Raw genomic sequence first — 16,745 nt, 5'->3', positions numbered from 1 at the left:
ATGTAAGACAAACTCATACATACATGTACACACCTTCTTGTTCCATAGTTGTAGGGATTACACACGAGTTGTCCCATGGTACTATGGGGACCGATGACACTTTGGGGACAGCAGAAAGTCCCCATAACTTGGTCCTAATTTTCGTAACAATAAAAAACTTCCCCATAACATGGTAACGCCCTGCCCGAACTTGTAAACATATGCATGTACTTATGTCTAAAAACATTTCAATTTTTCATCTGTTTAAAAACCTACATAAACATTGCTTGATTATTTTTCTTCTGTAGACGTGCCCTTCTCCAATTTTCTCCATTTTCTCACTTGAGACCGAGAGGCTTCACAGGTAAATCAAGTGTTTCTCGCTTTGTGCGCTAAACCGACTGCAAGGGACAATGAAAAGCCCAGCTTAATCATTAAAAATCGCCAGGCGCAATTCAAAAGTTCTGCGTAATAAATCCAATAATGATCTCTTCTCTCTCAGCGTTGGGCACTTAGCGCCATCAATCAAAGCAGGCACTGACTGATACACACAGAATGGATCAAAGAAAGATAAAAAAAAAATTACGGGGAAAACATACAAAACAGTGTTGCTGAAAACAAGCGTGTAAGGAGACAAATTCCTCCGAAGCTTTTATCTGAAACAGTCGCTAACCAAAATCAACACAACGGAGGTAAAACAAGATGGTCTTTCATGGGTAATCTGATCAAGATATAAAAAAAAAATCTGATGATGAGAAGAGACAGGAAATGGCTAGGCCATTTGTTATGACATGAAGCACTGGAGAGGACTGCTTGATGGCAGTATGAACACTTCAGACTGACAACAATCTCTTTGGAAATCAGCTGGGATTGTTTCAACGGTACATTTAGTTCTAAATTTTTTTTTTTTGGACACAAGAACATGGGAATGGGGTCCCATTTATGTTAACAGTATTTCTCGAATGGATACATTTTTATAATTTTTTTTTCTCATATGAATCAGCATGCAGCCTACCGGCATGTACATGTACATGTCCTAGTACAGTACATGTACCGGTATCACTGGAAGAAGAATAATAATTTATTCAAATACATGTATTTAAAGGGAATATACATCACTTGCTTTTGCTGTAATTTTCAGAAATGGATGGAATTGGGGGGTTGGAAATATATTCAGCAAATATAGTTACACTGACTTTTTTGAGGTTTTGGGTTTGAAAATGCTATAAAAACCAAGAAAAACAATCATTTTTCTGTAGTCTGGTTCCCTGACTCCATATAAGAAGAAACAGAGCAGTTTACATACATTGGGGAATTGTAAGGTCAGGGAACCAGTCTAGCTGGCTTGTACCCGTTCATAGGTGTGTAATTGATTGCAAACAAGTGCGATGGTCAATTGGGGCCAGTATTTGAAAAAAAAGCCAGTTTTTTTCCCCTTTTCTTGAAAATGACAGTATACCGGTACCAGGTGCCATGATTTTACAGGATGCTTTACACTGTCATTCACTAACAGTCCAGCACAAGGTATTTCAAAATGATTTGGTAGTTTTATTTTTTGATGTTAGCAAATGTTGTATTTTCCCTTTAACACAAGGTTCAATGGCAATTTCTGTATCATGGAGTTTTTTCCTAGGTTTGCAGTTAAAAAAAAAAGTTACGATCAATAGAAATACATTCTGACAGACCTGAGTCACCCGACATCAACCTTTGTTTATTATGAGCTTTCTTATGGGAGCTTGATGGCTCGCGTCCCCACCAGGCTCCCATAGGAAAGCGCACAAACCATGCATTAGGCCTACATCTCAGGGCTATTTTTGACTGACATGAAAACATTTATTAATTCAAAGAGAAACAGAGAAAAAAATGCCGCCTTAACAAACACTGCTCATTCGGTATGGATGGCTACCAGTGCATGCAGCTATGCTTGTTAATTAAACTCTAACACACAGGCGCTCATTAGAGGTCTGTAGATACTTCCAAGGGTGGAATGATAAATAGTGTCAAATTTTAATTAAAAAAGAAAGCAATGGTATGATGGCAACTGTCTCTAAACATGTAGCGTCACAATACATCACACACCTAAACAAGAAACTCATTACCGGTATGTATTAACTGATAAAAAAAATATAGCTTCCACATTTCACACCGGGGTATGTAATAAAGCTGCAAGGCATCTTTTGATTGACTGTATCAAAGCAGGACAGCCAGATTTCTGAAGGGGAAATGTCTTTTAGATGGGGAGAACTCTACTTGAATTGCAATTTTCAAATGTGAAAGCCTCTTTTGACATCAGCAGATGTATCTGCAATTTTTAATTTAAAAAAAAATTACAACCCATTCTTTAAAGATGGGTAACTTTCAAATAAGGAAAATGCAGGCATGTACTGCAGAGGAACGCTGTGTAGCAGTGATGTAGTCCTGTCCACCTCATCCGAGCCTGAGCCGAGTCCACGAAGGCTCCAGTCCGAGCCAAGTCTGAGTCCAGTTTTGCCTGAAGCAGCCTGAGTTCAGCTCAAGTCCGAGTCCAAATTGTCAAGTCCAAGCCAAGCAAGGGCGGATCCAGAACACAATTTTGGGGGGGGCCAAAAAAATTTTTGGTTCCCCCCAAAAAGTGGGTCAAAAAAATTACGGCGTGGGGTTCGGGGCCCGCTTAAGGGCCCCGAAAATTTTTTGGATTGTAGATGCTCTGTGGTGTGATCTGAGGCAATTTCTGACCACTTTAACCAATGTTTTTTTTTGAGGAAAACATGGTGGTGTACTCATTGCCTGCCTTTATTGCGATGTCAAAAAGTGGGTCAACAAAATTACGGCGTGGGGTTCGGGGCCCGCTTAAGGGCCCCGAAAAATTTTTGGATTCTAGATGCTCTGTGGTGCGATCTGAAGCAATTTCTGATGACCACTTTAACCAATGTTTTTTTTTGAGGAAAAGATGGTGGTGTACTCATTGCCTGCCGTTATTGCGATGTCACATAAAAAAAAAAAAAAATTGATTTCGTTTTGGGGGGGGCCATGGCCCCCTTTGGCCCCCCCCTGGATCCGCCCTTGAAGCCAAGTCTGAGTCCAGTCGCGAAAGTTTTTTCTTTTTTATTTTCAGAACACATGTATGATTATATCGACCAAGTCCGTTTGAAAGAATTTACATGTACAAAAGTTCTGTTCCGTCAACAAGGAGAACAGGACTGAGAATGAGTCAATGCTGCATGCAGGATGCGTGTGTGCGGAGTAGGCCTACACTAATAGTGACTGTCGAATCGGTCTCTTGCGATTATTCCTGTAATTCTGCAGCCTAGTACATGTAAGGTATGGTATCTAAAATGATTTGTCCAGGCAACAGACGTGGGACCGTTTTAAAAAAAAATTAATATTTTTCTAAAATGTAAACACATTTTGTGAGACAACAGACGTGGGACCGCTTTAAAAAACAATTTAATATTTTTCTAAAGTTTAAACACATTTGTTTTTTTAAACGGACTTGATTTGAGTCCAACAGGAAGTCCAAGTCAGGCTCGAGCCTAGTCTGAGCGACCGCTAAGCTGAGTCCAAAATGCCAAAAGTCCGAGCCATGTCACAATTAAAAAAAAATTGACTTGAGTCCCGACTCGAAGTCCTCCATCACAGCTGTGCAGTGTCGTGAATAGGAACAAACTGTATTCATATACTGAACAAATTTCTACAAAAGATTAGAGTTTACGTTTGCATGAATGATACACATATCTTGCAGAACTGTGTGATCAGACGTGAAATAGCCTAATACAATCATTGATTTTTCATCAGAAGGCAAAAGAAACCAGCTCAGATGAACTTCAGCTCAACACCCCCACCCCACATCGCATCAAGCAATAATTATATAATATACGAGAATTGATGCCTCTTCCATTTTTTAAAAACAGTTTGGGTCCAAATCATGTGCTATTGGTTTTTATGCAACTTGCTTTTGAAGGATTGTGCAAGGTTCCTAGAAAAAGAAAAAGGGGGGGGGGGTTTAAGGGTTAGAAGTGAACAGCCCTGCAAATATTTCAACAAATTAAATCCTTAAAAAATTCATTCGCTTTACATGTGCAGGATGCAATGGCCTGAGGTACATTGCAATCATTATCAACTTTTTTTGGGAATCAACCACTCTTGCCCTTTAACTTGCTGTGTGTAAAGTCAAGCGAAGGTGTAAAGGACTTGGAGGCGCAGATGCGTTGAAAGCATTTCTAATCAAAAGATGCGCATCACCACCCGGTGCCCTGCTGGCGATATGGCAAAAACTCATGGTGTGAGATGCTATCTGGGGAATGGACACCGGCGGTCTGGTGTCGGCATGCCAGGCCGAGTGTGCTCAGGCAATATCAGGTTCACAGCTCCGATTAATGAGATACACAAATGTACACTGTATGAATTTTGTTTAAAGTCTCTGATGGACCTGATTATCTGTAGGCCAAGAGATTTTTTTGAAAGGCAAGAATGAAGAGACCGTTCATCTACATGTAATTGCAAGGTTTTTTTTTAAAAGTTGTCGAAGCACGGCACTTTTCTTGAATTTAGTACAAGTTTATTCATGTCATGTGTGCTATTAAAGTGTTGGCAGATCTACAAAACTTTGCAACATTTTTGGAAAAAAAATTGACCAGTGAATGATTCATTTATTTTCAATCAGGACATACATGTAACACAAGACAAAGCATGTAAAGAGCGTACAGTATAAATGATAAATGTACACATGTACATAAAAACACCGTAAGTACCAGCCCAAAATGAGTCCAATCGCAGTGAAATCTGCAAGTTTTTTAGAAAGAGCATAAAGCAAGCTGAAAAGAACATGTAACAATCTCCTAAAAAAAACACCCAGGCATTATTTAATATCTAACATGTATCAAAATAAAGCTTGCATTTTATAGGTTCTTTTCAGCCAAAACCGTATCATAAAACCAATCTAAGCTTTCACCCTACGGTACGTGGTGCATTGGTGTGTCAGTTGGTTGCAATCATCTTTCACTTTGCCGCTAAATTCATAGTTGGTCTCTGGAGTTCAAAGCAAAACACATACAGTAGCGGCTCATGTTTTGAGTAAAAGCAGGTGAAAGGACACCCTCGTTTGGTCACCAGCTGTGCTTCCCTGGTCCGTGCTGGTGCAGAGCCAGATAGTGTGCATACCGCACACTACAGGGGCAGTGAGCAAATACACGGGCTGCAGCCAGCCATCCTCTCCTGCCCCGCGATAGTGCCGCTCTCAACACCAGCCAAATGCCAGGCCGTTCCCACACCTAACCCAGGCCAAATATGGTCAGCAATTAGTGAAGGCCGGCCATCGGTACCAGCTGTACTTTTCTTTCTTTCTCCCGTGTAACCGTTAACAGAGTGGGTCGCGGGAGGTGGGTCATGCAGGAGGCAACGACTATGATGCGTCTGTAGAGGGATTACCCTGGGGTCAAGTCGGGGTCAGGTTGATTGGGGTCAAGTTGTCCAAGGTTCACATCCCAATTGGGTCAATGTAAAATGCGTATTGCAATGGCAATGTGTGATTCTCTTTAAAATATTTTCGGTCAGTTTGACAGCAACCATTTTGGAAACGATGTACGTGTACTCAGCTCATCCAGTGTGTTTAGCTGTCATGGGGACAATTTCATAGAGCTGCTTAAGCACAAAATTTGCTTAAGCACAAACAAACTTTGCTTAATATAATCAAGTTACCCGCCAAAACTCCATGCGATTGTTATGCTAAGTAAACAACAACTAAATACCAGTGACAAACAATGTACATCGCATGGCGTTTTGGCGGGTAACCTGATTATTTTAAGCAAGGTTTTTTTGTGCTTAAGCTAATTTTGTGCTTAAGTAGCTCTATGAAATTGGCCCCTGGTATATCTGGGCATAAATCCCAAAATCAGGTAAATTCGTCTTCTTCTTTTTTCTTGGCTGAGCGTCATACATACAAAGGTTTTAAAAGATATTCATCAAACTGAAATACGGTACCTTACGGTACTTGCATGAACTTTCATCGTTTAAAGTTCAATACGATGCAGATGTTTTTTTGTTGCTTGTACCTAAATAACAAGCTGATGCAAAATGCAATTAAGCTTCTGGTAATAAATCAGAATCTACGGCGGAAAGGGTGAATGTACGGAACAGGATGAATAATTCAATTACGAAATAGCCCAAAATTTATTTTGCAACTATTCATCACAGGAATATTGATTGAAGCAATTTGAAGAAGATTTCGGAGATTATCATCTTGGGTTTAACGTACCGATGGCATCATTTTAACAACAGCAAACTGCTACTCATATTTGGTTTCTGGCCATGACGTCAAAAATCGACATTCTGTTAATGGTTACAAGTTCATTACTTTGAACATCACTGAGTTCATGTAAAGGTCTTTGCCCATGTACATACATGTAGTCAACAACTAATTACATGAACACACAAATTTGGCATCACTAACAAAAAAGCATCCCTGGACCCAGCATGCACTCACAACGCGAATTTTTTCTAATCAAATCAAGAATTTAAAATATGCAGACTAGCAAAAAGTGCATGACCTTGTGCATCAAACTGGCAATTAGGTTTTAATTTAATACACATATTATATCGAGATAAGGTTCTTCCCCCCCCCCCCTCCAACTCCTCTGCTTACAGGATAACAAGCAGATCATGTGAGCTCCTATTGCCTGGCTGGACAGCCTTGCCTCATTGGGCCAGTACTGTCGTGCCACTCGTGACGTGGAGGCATTAGGGGAGATATCGCCCCGCGGCAAATTGATCCTCTACATTACGTCTCACTGGAGTGGACGCTTCTACTTCGTCTTCTTTTTTTCCTAAACTCCCCGTCAAATCATGGGGCACAAATTGATACTTCATTGTGCAATCTTGGCTCTCCGGCGAAACCCCTGCATCATGCACCGTACCATAACTGACGACGTAGTGTACCGGCTTTCATTTCTGTTCACAGAGGCAGCTAGTGATCTGTAAATGTTGGGTTGTGTTGGGCAAACAACTTTCTAATGAATGATCTTTCCAGTTTACTGGTTTTGAAGGACTAGCACGCCTACGGTAACAACTAAAAAAGAAGGAAAAAAAGGGTATCCACCTTTAGAGGCTTGCATCTTTCATCATGGTACACATGAATGTATTTTTTTTAACCGTTTCTATTTCAAAAATAAGGAAACCCTATTTTAATGTTCATGAATGCTCTAATCAGAATGGTTCATTTATCAATTTTGGGAAATACATACATGAAGTCAAGGCAAAAAACCCAAAATAGCTGTAAATAAACAGGGTTTTGCAAATGTAAGAGAATACATGTATGAGGACTTTCTGTTACCCAGTCCTTTGAAATTGCGTCAATACGTAATGCTTTTGAATGTTAGAAAATGATCAAAAGCACTTTTCTTTTACGAAGGTGTACATTGGACCTTTAATTTAAAGGCACCAGTAATATACAACATTTGCAAACATAAAAAAAAAATACCAGATTATTATGAAAAACTTTACTTGACTGCAAGTGAAAAATAGTCTCAAGCATCCTGTGAAATCATGGCACCTGGTGTGCTGTCATTTTCAAAAAAAGTGGAATTTTTGTATCAATTTCTCACCATCCGACCATCGTTTTTTTCAAATACTGCATCAGATTTACCAAATTTAGTTAGTCCACATTTTGTATGCAATCAGTTACACATCTGTGAACGGGTGCAAGCCAGCTAGTCTGGTTGCCTGACCTGACAATTCCCTGACCTCTACAAATTGCTCTGTTTTGTCTGAAGCAGGGTCAGGGAACCAGACAGCATTTTTTTCTAGGTTTTTCCAGTATCTATGGACACAAAACTCTAAACAGGTCAGTGTAACAATATACCGGTACCTGTATGCTATAAAATGCTACTCCCAAATCCATCCAATTTAGAAAATTCCAGCAAAAGCAAATGTTGTATATTACCTTTAAGCACATGTGATGAAAAAGTGAAATAATGACTGCATGAATGTTAAGATTTTGTGAATGTTAAGATTTGGCGAACGTTAAAAAAGTGCATTGGCACTCAGTAGAAATTGATTGATGAATGCCGACTGTTCAATATGGACTTGCAAATTATGAATGTTTCATGAGGTGAACAAGTATATCTCATGAATAATTCATGAGTGACAGGTGATGCAAATTTAACAAAGTGTGGCCGCACTTTTCACGCCTGGTGGAACAATCCATATTTTCCAACAAATTATTTATAAAACTACATCAAATAAGGCTTGAAAGACACTTAAGGCAGATCAGGCAATGAATACAACTGACCATCCATCTCTGCATTCAAATGACTCTTTAATCCCTGACTCCCTAACTTTTACTAAGTGCTGGACCAAGTACGCCAAAATCCATCACTGACCCTGCTTCACATAATGCTTTAGGACCAAATCTGCTGAAATCCACCACAAGACCACCACTACTATAGGTGGATTTTGATGGACTTGGTACTCATTGCCTACCATTGCTTCTCAAAAGTGTGGGGGTGGGGTGGGGTATAGCTTGATCAAAAATTATACGAGTGCGGAGTGGGAAGCGGTAACACGTGGGGTTTGGGGCCCGCTTAAAAGCCCGGAAAATGTCTGGATTCAAGACCCTCTGTGGTACGATCTCAGGCAATTTCTGACCACTTTAACAAAATTCTTGGGCAAGAGATCATCATTTAACCCTAACTCCCTAGGCCTTTTTGCTAGGATGTAGCCTCAATCCTGCAAAGTCCTCCAATTGGCCTCATGGAAAAATTGCATATAGCCTCAATCCTGCAAATTCCTCCATTAGTTCTTGAATATGGTCCATGGAGAGGTGACCACTGCCTGAATCCCGCAAAATCTTCCGGCTATGAATGTCAATAGGCTGAGGCAGAGGCAGTGACATCCTGGAGCAGTGCGGAGGATTTTAAGTATAACCAAGTATAAATTTATGCTCAAAAGTGTGGGGGGGGGGGGAGGGGTATACCTTGATCAGAAATTATACGAGTGCGGAGCGGGAAGCGCTGACAGCGTGGGGTTTGGGGCCCGCTTAAGAACCCCAAAAATGTTTGGATTCAAGACGCTCTGTGGTACGATCTCAGGCAATTTCTGACCACTTTAACAAAATTCTTGAGCAAGAGATCATCATTTCACCCTAAGTCCCTAGGCCTTTTTGCTAGGATGTAGCCTCAATCCTGCAAAGTCCTCCAATTGGCCTCATGGAAAAATTGCATATAGCCTCAATCCTGCAAATTCCTCCATTAGTTCTTGAATATGGTCCATGGAGGGGTGACCACTGCCTGAATCCTGCAAAATCCTCCGGCTATGAATGTCAATAGGCTCAGGCAGAGGCAGTGACATCCTGGAGCAGTGCGGAGGATTTCAAGTATAATCAAGGACTAAATTTATGCTACCAGTAGGCTGAGCATAAAAAACACAAGGTCCGGCCCAAGACCTTGACACTGTGCGTCCTCCGAAATCAGCAATGCACTTTTGCCATGTAACCTCAATCCTGCAAATTCCTCCCATTTGCAAAAAGGATTTTGTAGGATTTGGGATGGTTAGGGTTAAACATTATTTTCAAAATTCAAGTCATTGAATCAGCTATTCTGAGCTATAGAATCAAAATGTAGGCTACAATATTTTATTCGGGGATGAAAAAAAGGGGGGAGGGGAACAAACTATATGATATCCCCCTCACTTTAAAAAGTGGGGGGACTTCAGCCAGTCAGTGAGATAGGTACAAACAGGACACTACGCTGGCTTACTCAGACCAGCAAAAAATGACAAAGCCTACCTTTGCTCTCGTTCTCCTTGTTTCTGTCTCGTAAGATGTTCAACTCGTAGACCTCGCCAAACTTCTCAAAGAATTCCTTCAGTTCGTCCTCTTTCATGGTGCGGGGGATCTGACCCACGAACATCTTGATGGCGTCTGGGTCTGGCGTGTCACCGTGCTGTGCCAGGGGTACGTGCGGCACGTGTGTCTCCATCATGGCGTGTGGGTATCAAGGCAGGACAAATGGTAGATATATTGCTTTCTGCAAGGAGAAGAATTTAAAAAGGGAAAAGGTTGAAGAGTTGTGTGTCGTGCAAACAGGTTTAAGAACGGTTGATACACTGGCAGGGACGTGAATGTAGCAGCGAATGTGTGATGTCGCGGCAAACATTTGTGCTGAGATTTAACCAAGTTAAAAACATCTCAAATGTTTTGTGATATTCATTTGCGTTTCCTTCACGTTTACATCTGCATGTAAATTCTTCAGACGACAAAAATTCAGCTGGAGTTCTAAAATGCTAGGAAAAAGAAGTGGGATTTACATTTTACCACTGACAATCAGTAGGAATCTAACAAAAACTCTGTATGGAAAGAGCAACCATTCTCCGAAGTAAACAAATTAACAATTCAGCAACAGAAAGAGTTGCTACATGTACACATACATGTACATTGTTGAGTTGTTACATAAAAATATACATCTACATGTGTACATATGTACATGTGAGCATGAAGTACACACACTTGAACAACATACGTATGTACAGTATATGTACTCGTTTGACATCATGTGTTTGAGCAAATTTGAGCACTGAGTTTTATTAAAATCAACCGCAGACATGTGTGAAAACACAAAGGTTGTAAAATGAATTTTGAAAAATACAAACCAATTAAAACAGCTTGGGCAATACACATTTTGTTTGTGAAAAGTCACGGCTTTTAAATCTCAAATCACATTAACATGTAAAAGAAAACTGCACAAATGCATGTGTGGCACTGTACATAGATGTATTTCACAAATCTCCATCATGAAGATATTACATCGTCATAGCAACATCTTGTCGTCATAGCAACAAGAAATATTTGACCTTGGCGTTGTGTGCCTCCCATCACACCTGATTGATCCGCTGCATCCTTTTTTGTTATTCTCCGTAATGCCAGCTTTTTCTTCGGAGCAGGTGGGATAAAAAAAAGCAGCATTCAATGCACGAGATAACAGACTTTCATTGCATTATAGGATGTACCGTAGAATATTTTCTCGTCACAAAGAATGGGCTTTCCGGAAGACATCAACGACTCTTTCCTTCCCCCAGTAATTGGATTTACTCTCAGAAATGGTTGAAAACCACGTCACAGGACATTTTGGAGTTTGCCATTTCAAAAAAAAAAACCTAAATAAAAATATAAAAAAAATTCCTTAGGAATGGAATATTTTTATTTTTAAAAACTGCTATATTAGATTAGTGACTATGGTGCAATTGCAGACATGCCCTGGCTTGCCGAGGTAATGTTCTATAGCTACATGTACATGTACTTCCAACAGCATATCAAACATTATGTCAAGGTGTATGTACATGAATGTCGATCACAATAATGTGCACAACTGTATTTACATACATGTATGTATCTGTACCGGTATGTGTTGTGGCAACTTGCTGAGTGAGACAGTCCACTAACAATTACCGTATGTAGGCGTCGTGTACCGGTACCTGTACTTGTACGTACGTACATGTACGTGCCAAGTGAACATTTAATATTCCACACTTGTATCTCCTGATTTCCTTCCCACGCTTCAATGAACTCCTTATTGCTCCACACTGATAATCTCCAATTGGCGAGACACCTGCTTTTTCTTCTCCGGCGTACGTGTATACTCCAATGTGCACTTTAAGATAACAAGTAACACCTTCATGAGAGGATGCAGGTTCTCTCCCGACCCCCAACCACCGAGCTACAGTGCTACAGTGCACACGCACAGCTGAAGAACCACGGTGCACGGGAACAAATTAAGTTCCCCTGCAAACCCCGCTAAAGAGTGCCAATTTATTATTATTTCATCTCACACCACAGCCTCTTCTTCTTCTTCTTCTTCTTCTTCTTTTTTTTTAACGTTTTTGTTTTCCGTCGTCCAGAGAATTTTCGAAGCCAATGAAATGATCGTTCCTGCGAGCCAGGGCAGATGGCGACAATCCCCGGGCCCGATAATGACAATTATCACCCCTGATTGATGACGGTAGGGATAGAGAGGCGCGCTGCTAACGACGATGCCGCTCACGCAACCGTCGCTAAGCAACCGCAAACACTGCACCTTCCCCCCCCCCCTTCATATCTGCCATCTCCTCTGAATGCCATGTGGCATTGCGGAGGAGGGAGAGCATTTTTTTTGTCTTCATTAAGACAACCGTTGAAATAAGCGGCGGCTCTGAGAAAAATTGTTTACCTTGTTCAACTCTAATGCTACATGTCTGTTTCATTAAAACAATGTACACACATACATGTACATGTACATGTATGTACCATGTACATGTACATTTTGTACATGCAATATACATTTATGCATTGAACAATTAAAAATACTGAAAATCTACTAAAATAGAAAAGGCAAATTTTGAAATAAGGTGCATATAAACATGTATGTATACACAGAGGATGAGATCACAGTCGAAAAGCACTTTCAGACTGTTTACCGTTTTTGTCAACAAAAAAATGGATGTGTAGAATTTTTGTTAAATATGCATTCTAAGTGAAGGAATTTCACTATCTGCTTAATATGACAGCTCAAAAATGATTCTGTGTCTATATTTTATCTTGTATGCATGGAATGTTGCATACATCTAGATGTACTTTTTCTATTGATAACATGTCCAATCCTTGTGTGCAGATATTGCCAATGAAATACTGTTACGTGTACATGTACCGGTACATGCAGCTAGCCTTTGCAACTTGAATCTTCCAAACAAACAAAAAGGCTACAAAATTTATCAGCCACCGTGACTAACAAAATACTCGAGGTGGGCAAGCTAGTGGAGTTTGAACTCTTAAATGCACCACGATTGACCGATTCTGCTTGGGACTTGACTCGGGGATGTAGTGATGCGCGGCACCGTACACGTACACGTCGTATGCAATGAACTATAAATTGGAGAACGCTCAACATGTATTAGTATGACCTGACAGACTAGACCACGGATCACTGGCAAACACTGCAAACGGATCACTTTTCCGGTGATAAATGTGTGGCCACTCTAATGATGGGTCACAACAAAAAAATACATATCTAGCGAAACCCACGTCCAGGCAGGCCATTAGACAATGATACCCTGCACTGGACAAACAAGTGTTCCCTACTTGCTTCGTGGTTATGCAATAAGACAGGCCAAAGCTCAAATTTGAGGGGAAAAATCTGCCAGATTACAAGGATACCAGTAGTAGCTTAAAGGTAGAGTATATCATTTGAAGCCTTCCAAAAAGCAACTGACAAAATTATTGTTGAAAAGCATACTTGGTTTAAAGGTGGTAATGGGACTAAACTCCCTGTGAAATTATTCTTTCAGGCATGCTGTCATTTTGAAGAAAACAATAAAAGAATGTCATTTCCAAAGTTGGTCTAGAGACGCAATTCAGGAAATTTCCGTTAGTAATTCGTTTTTAATTTGGCGAAGCCGTGAATGGGTGCGCGCATGGATGGATGCGTCGGTTCAGTGTGTGACATCACGTAGCTGCAGTCGGCTGTATGAGAACGTGTCTCGGACGCTGATTATGGGCGCAATTCAAAACATGACTCGGCAACTTTTGAATTGAAATCGAGATCCTACAATATCATTTTCTCGGAATATAGAGCAGCCACTGAGCTAAAACTTCATCAGGTTAGTTGTTAAGCTCCCTTCTTTAGATTTTGAGCACTTTTGTTGCTTCAAACGAAAAAAAATGCACAAATGACAAATGATTTACTTTACCTTTAAAAATTGACAAGACCAGAAGTATTTAGAAAGACTCATTCGGATTAAAATGGTTCAAACAAAGTAATGGACCAAACCATTTTCTTTTATGGTTATCTATCTAAAAGGTTTAGTGGGAAACAAATATAAACATGTATTCATGAAGATAATAATTCACCTTTGTCATGTTTGTCAAATGGGAATTTCGAACCTAGAGTATTTTACTCGTATGTTGTAAATAGCTAAATGCAATGTAAATTATGCATGTCTGGCAAACGTCTTCCAAAAAAGAAAACAAAGCAAAACATTAAAAAACCAATTAATGATATTACCCATGATGGAACGATAATATTGGATTGTACTCATGGCGGGACAATAGACGAGCCAATTAAAGAGCATGGGTGGCCTTGTTTGCTGAGCACACACGCCGCACCGTCGATTCCAGTGTAGATGAGATTGGATATTTATATATTTGAGTTGGCATAATATTGACATAATAGCGTGACAGAATTAAGTCTCCATATTTCATTACCGGATGGGCATGGACAGGCCAACTCTGGTATCAATGCCAAATCGATGTTTAAGGTCGGTGTAATGTGACATATTAATATCACAACTGCAGGTTTCTGGATGCCAGGACATTTCATCACAACACACGTTTGATTCTTTCCGGACTATTTCTCCCCAATAAATTTTTTTACGAATCCAGTCAGCCTGCAAGAGAGATTTCCCTCAAATCGCATTAGGCCAAATAAAAAATAACATGTTTAGCATCCTGCTTTTTTGAAAAAAGGAAGGAGGCCGTTTTTTCCCCTTCCAAACGGCCGCCCGACCCGGCTATTTTTCAAGATGGCCGCCAGGTTTTTTTTTTAAATGGCCGCCACTTGGACTCAGGGAATGACATACCAGCTTTATATGGGCTAGATTGCAACAGACGAAGAGGCCAAAATGATATCAATGTTTAAAATTTATGATTTGGGTTTTTTTTTAGGCAGTTAAAAAACAAGAAAAAAAGGAGGTGGCCTCCAAAAAGGAAGCGGGCGGGGACGCTAAACACGTTTTTAAAAAAATTTATTTGGCCTTATGACAAAATAACAGGCATTTTTAATTTGTTAACCCTGCTATGCAATTTGTGTTTTTTTTAATTGCAATTTATTGCATTTGGTAAAAAAATTAATTGTACACGTGTACATGTACATGTATGCATAGCAGTTTACAAACTTTTTATTAAAAAAAAATGTATTTATAAAATACAAAATTGCAATTCTCATTGGAATCTTTAAATACATGTACCTGACTACCAGTATTTATACTCTGTAGCCAATTACAATAGTAACGATTGACAAACAATCATGTACGTCATGTACTTTGGCGTAGGCGAACTTTCCAGCTCCATTCACATATTTACACAAATATCCTCCATAACAAAATGCAGTTCGTTTTCATCGTGGATTACATACGTATGGGGGTGCCACTTTTGCCTTTGTTTTGCCAAAATTCAATTTTACAAAAGAGGAATAACCTTGAACAAAGGTTTGAATTCAATTGTAGGTACGCCCACACTACCTGCTGAGCCTATTTTGACGGTTAAACTGTTGACGACCATTCTATGCGATCTGACTAGTGCACATGGCTTTTTCAAGTGGAACATGTACATGTACAGGTTGTAGGCAGGGTACATGTATCTGTACATAGATAGTACACTGTATACTGTACATGTACATGTACACATGTACATATATTTAAAAACATCTACATGTATTACCTGCACATGAATACTGAAAAATTCAAATACATGTATGTTTAATCAAATAAACGCACTGATCAAACACAAGGCTGACTGAGCAAATGCAGGAGAATCATTCAACCCCAACACGTTGAAAGCATTATACTGATGTACATGTACGTACGTACATGTGTATGTACATGTATACATGCATGTACCGGTATTCTTGTTAATCCATGATGGATGATTTGTGAACGTCCATTTGACATTTGAGTGATGATCACTCAAATGTCAAATGGACGTTCACAAATGCCTTGGCAAAACCAAACTTGAGCATACATGTACCGTACATACATGTACATATGAACGCTCATGAAGAGTAACATGGGCAGACTGTATACATATTCAGTCATGGTCAAAGTTCTGAAATGTTAAGGAATGGCTTGTTTAGAATAATCTGTTTGCTGCAGTTTTCAGAGTGCACTTAAAGACCAACATCTCAATTCATACATATTTATAAAAACACGTTATGGAGGATTGTGCTTTCCACCCTTTCAGCTACCGGTATATATTATTTATTCTGCAATTACCGGTAGCTAACTGTTATCCCTGAACTTAGCCGCACCTGCCTGATACCACGGAGCGTTTCCACCTCGTGGGGTTTCCCTATTCATCACTAGCCACCCCTTCCAATGATTAAGAGCAAAGGATCTGCGCTAGGCTGGCCACACAGCTCGGTAAATAAACTAGGCCTGGCCATTGTGCGCAACAAGGCAGCTGGAAACTTCACGCCAAAATTGTGGGAGGAATTGTGAAGAATTTTATAGCCGCCCTCGTATGCACCGACTACAGATACATGCAAAATATGGCGCCACTTTCATTTCATCTGATATTTCCACACACACAAATATTTATGATTAGTTGAACAAAAGAATTTCTAACTGGCACAACTTGTAAATTGTTATTCTGACAAAGTGGTTATTTTAAATACTTCCCCCACAAGGGACAAGACGTGAATGAGTAAACAGAGATGTCATAACACAGTTCAGTACAGTCAATGCCTAAAAATAACTAATACCAAAATGCACAAACAATCCACGGATGGCTGAACACCGTTCGGCAAATTTCGTAAAAACTAAACGTACCTGATGCCAAATGAATGAATCAAGGCCTTGCCGATTCTATTCAATCACAGATTTGGGATTGGCCAGGCAGATGCAATAAGATCTCTGAGATTTAAGATGAACAAATTAACTGGCTTATTTTTACTGACAAATTTGCATGTACAGGTATACATGTACGTACCAAGGTAAAATAGATTCACCACATATAGTATTAATTTTGTGTTGCTGTCTGTCCAGAAAGTTCA

At 39.8% G+C, this 16,745-nt stretch overlaps 1 protein-coding gene across 27 annotated transcripts in view; it reads right to left on the bottom strand.

Annotated features, from left to right (window-relative positions):
• The window catches only part of LOC119735706 (CUGBP Elav-like family member 2), a 108,700-nt gene that overhangs the window by 65,828 nt on the left and 26,127 nt on the right, over positions 1 to 16,745 (bottom strand). For all 27 annotated transcript variants that reach the window (XM_038209565.1, XM_038209561.1, XM_038209575.1 and 24 more), the window contains one exon: positions 9,737 to 9,977. In XM_038209565.1, coding sequence (XP_038065493.1) covers positions 9,737 to 9,932 — 196 coding nt within the window. In that variant the 5' untranslated portion in view covers positions 9,933 to 9,977. The remainder of the gene's footprint in view (positions 1 to 9,736; positions 9,978 to 16,745) is intronic.

Source organism: Patiria miniata, unplaced genomic scaffold, assembly GCF_015706575.1.
Source record: "Patiria miniata isolate m_02_andy unplaced genomic scaffold, ASM1570657v1 HiC_scaffold_29, whole genome shotgun sequence".
Classification (NCBI taxonomy): Eukaryota; Metazoa; Echinodermata; class Asteroidea; order Valvatida; family Asterinidae; genus Patiria; species Patiria miniata.
Note: the sequence above shows the minus strand (reverse complement) of the source record. Positions and strands in the feature narration are given on the sequence as shown.